The sequence below is a fragment of the Zingiber officinale genome, chromosome 3A (assembly GCF_018446385.1).
Source record: "Zingiber officinale cultivar Zhangliang chromosome 3A, Zo_v1.1, whole genome shotgun sequence".
Lineage (NCBI taxonomy): Eukaryota > Viridiplantae > Streptophyta > Magnoliopsida > Zingiberales > Zingiberaceae > Zingiber > Zingiber officinale.
Genome location: NC_055990.1, coordinates 122,104,391 through 122,107,530, shown reverse-complemented (window position 1 = coordinate 122,107,530; position 3,140 = coordinate 122,104,391). Strand labels below are relative to the sequence as shown.

At 36.9% G+C, this 3,140-nt stretch overlaps 1 protein-coding gene across 16 annotated transcripts; it reads left to right on the top strand.

Moving 5' to 3' along the window:
• The first annotated feature begins 427 nt into the window (after positions 1-427).
• LOC122052373 lies at positions 428-2,925 on the top strand. Of its 16 annotated transcripts, XR_006131989.1 has the most exons (6): positions 428-870; positions 952-1,054; positions 1,164-1,271; positions 1,349-1,534; positions 2,495-2,617; positions 2,718-2,901. XR_006131989.1 is itself a non-coding variant. In XM_042613859.1 (3 exons), exons 1-3 carry the CDS (start codon positions 1,010-1,012, stop codon positions 2,735-2,737), a joined length of 405 nt encoding a protein of 134 aa, XP_042469793.1. In that variant the 5' UTR covers positions 428-1,009; the 3' UTR covers positions 2,738-2,925. The 16 variants fall into 16 exon arrangements, 3 of the variants coding, with proteins under 3 accessions (XP_042469793.1, XP_042469794.1, XP_042469795.1); XR_006131987.1 differs by having other exon boundaries at positions 428-577; positions 689-1,271; positions 2,718-2,902; XR_006131985.1 differs by having other exon boundaries at positions 428-577; positions 670-1,271; positions 2,718-2,902.
• The last annotated feature ends 215 nt before the right edge of the window (positions 2,926-3,140 follow it).

Below are 3,140 nucleotides of genomic sequence, written 5' to 3'. Positions count from 1 at the left end.
ATTCTAGGCCCCATGTCAAATCCTTTTAAAAACGCACCCAACTACACATCTCATATCCTTTATCATGATTAAGTTGTTTGGTTGCTAAGCTTTTCTCGATATATCCATTAGCCAACATCAAAGAAAACTTAATCCCAGAGCATTAAGTGCATCTTCTTAGAATATTCTTCTCATCAAAAATGGTAAAAACACTATTCTCCAATTCTAAGAAAATTCTAGCATCCTTCTTGGATTCAAGTCACTAATTACTACAAGAAAAAAAAAATTCTATGACACTTAGTAAAATATATCATTATAAATATTTTATAATGACACGCTTTACAACTGATTAATTCTTTTATAAAAATTATCATATTAGACCTATAACATATTTTATAAATGTCATTATATTATAAACGTATCAACCTAAACTTTTTCTTCCACCCGATCATTTTCTTCCCTCTCCCATTTCTTCTTCGTTCCTTTCCTTTCCTTTATCGCCGCTAGCTTTATTCCGTCTCCCGCCCCTTCTTTTCTTCCCTCTCCGCAGCGCAGCCAGGTTCTTCCCTCTCCGCAGTAAGCAAGGAGTGGCTCAAAGGTAACCCTATTTCTCATTTCTTCCCTTTCTACAACACCGCGCGCAGCCTCGCCAGGCGATGAGCAGCAATTTTACAAGTGACCGCATTCAAGGGGGTCGCAACCTCTTTAGGCCTTCAGTTCACTAGCGGACAATTCACGAACGGCTACACACGAGGGGGCCAATGCCTCACCAGGTATTTCGTTCACAAATTGGCGCACACGAGGGGGTCGATTCCGGGCAGTGACCTGTAACGAGGCAGCGACATTGTTATCTTCTTCTGAAACTCTCGCCCTTTCCATCTCCATGTACTGGTAGGAAGCTTGCCCTTTTCTTCATGCAGCACCAAGCCGAAGTGATCGACCTTTCCTTTCCCAACATTCATCTTCTCTCAGGTTTGTGTCCTAATCCTCAATTGCCCCCTCCCCTCTTTCCAATTCTTCCCCTCAATGCATGGTCTTGAGGCGCTCTTGCTGGAGCACGCTCGAAGGATCTGTTGTGAGCACTGCATCGTTCTCTTTTTCTAACTACTTTCCGTGTTTGTTGGTTGGCACCTGTTCCCCTCCCCTTTTCAATTTCTCCTCTCACGGCATAGTTATGATGGCAGGTGTTGGTCTTGATGCTTGTTGTCACAGCGCTCATGCTGGTGCACGTCTGAAGAATCAAATTTTCTTCTTCAAACATGTTCTTCGAAGATCTGAAATCCTTGAAGAAGGTATGATCCTCAGTATTGTTTTATTTTTTCTATCTCCTTGACTTTCGAAATGTTTGAGTAATTAAATTGTGCTATAGAAGACATGAATTGAAGAATGGGAACGAAATAAATTCTGCATGCAATACCAGTAGATTTACCACCAAGAAGCACATCTCCTATGTTAAACTGCCAATTCAATTTTGTATAAAGGAGTGCGAAGAGGCATTGGTTTTGAATCCTTCATTTAGGCGTGCACGCCAGAGGTTGGCATCGTTGCTTATAAGGTTATAACACTTTAAAAATGTTCCATTCTTTTCGATTCAAGTTTGCAAATTGATTGCTACTGGTCCTAGTGTTATTCTTAGATATTGATATTGCTTAATTGTAGATGATTCATTTCCTTGCAGCTAGTCACCCATTATTGTTATTAACTATGACGTGTAATTTATTTATGAATACTTCTATTACATAATTAGTAGGTATAATCAAAGAACTATTTCAATTTTATCAAATTCTATTATGATTAATGAGGCTGCATATTTTTTTATGATAGAGTTGTGTTATGATTTTTGTGCTATTTATATTTGTTATTCAGAGTTGCAACATCAATCCTTGGTCCTTACTACAATCATCTTTCTTGATCACAATTCTAAATTGTAAAATAGATCATTTTGTAGAATTGTCAACCATTGAGCAGCTTCACACAAATTACTACCCATATATTTGTCTTACATTCTTCTGTTTTGACTCCCAATATTGGTAGATAGCCTTGGAGTGTCATTAATTGTAGTAATTAAAATATATCCTTGCGTTGCTCAATAAGGAAAGAAAAAAAATAACATTGTTATCGCCATATATGAATGTTGCTCCAGATGCGCTTATGATTAATTAAATTCCAGACATAACAATTGTCTGTTTTGTTTACTATAATTAGTAGATCACAATGCAACAAATATTGTGACTAGCAATAAATAATAACACATGAAGTTCTTTTATCATATTATATGAATTCAAGAACTTGAGAAGAAAAAGAAGTTGCTATTTTTTGTGCTCAGTTTATTTTAGCTTTTAAATTTCATTATTCTTTCTTTTGACTCATTGTGATAAATGATGTTGATAAGTAAATCTTATATTGGAATATCCATTCTTTTGAATAAACTAATTTTTTTAGTCGACAACTTAGGTTAACTTGAGAATACTATTAAACATCTCTTGTTGGTCAAGTTACATTATATTGAATTTAGGAAGCTTCAAGCAGTGGAAAGACAATTGGACATGTGTGCAGAAGCCCGGAAGGTTGGAGATTGGAAGAGTGCCCTTAAGTAGAGTGATGCTACATTCATTGAAGGAGCAATGCTTCTTCATTGGTAAATTCATACTAGAACTTAATCTCATTAGTTTGGATGTCTTGTTAATGTTACTATAAGAGAATACAATAATGTATTATTATAATGCCCACAATTGCAGGTAATGGTTTCAAAATCTGAAGCACAACTTTGACTTCATCAACTTAAAGAAGCTAATATGGTCATATCCTATGTATTTAAACTTGATTGTGTAAATTCACCATCCTCAAATACTAAGTTTTTTGGTATGCTGGCAAATCCATACTTGTATTGTAATACCCCGGTTCTGAGATTCTGGTTAAATATGACTTAAAAGGTTAGATGGTACTATCCATACCACCAAGGTGCACCTTCCTTTTCGGAAGCCCAAACTTAAGAACTCCAAATTTAAGCGTGCTTGGCTTGGAGAAATCTGAGGATGGGTGACCTCCTGGGAAGTTTTCCAGGGTGCGTGCGAGTGAGGACAAAGTACGCTGAAAGGACCTCCGGTGGTCTGTGGTGGTCTGTGGAGCTAGTCATCAAACCGATAGGTAATTCTTGTGTC

What these genes read in the sequence shown, in the direction of transcription:
- LOC122052373 (XM_042613859.1), top strand. Translation starts at nt 1,010, where the DNA reads ATGGTCTTGAGGCGCTCTTGCTGGAGCACGCTCGAAGGATCTGTTGTG. An exon ending in ATCTGAAATCCTTGAAGAAG is followed by an intron (nt 1,272 to 2,494) that starts GTATGATCCTCA and finishes TATTGAATTTAG; the next exon opens with GAAGCTTCAAGCAGTGGAAA. An exon ending in GGAGCAATGCTTCTTCATTG is followed by an intron (nt 2,618 to 2,717) that starts GTAAATTCATAC and finishes CCACAATTGCAG; the next exon opens with GTAATGGTTTCAAAATCTGA.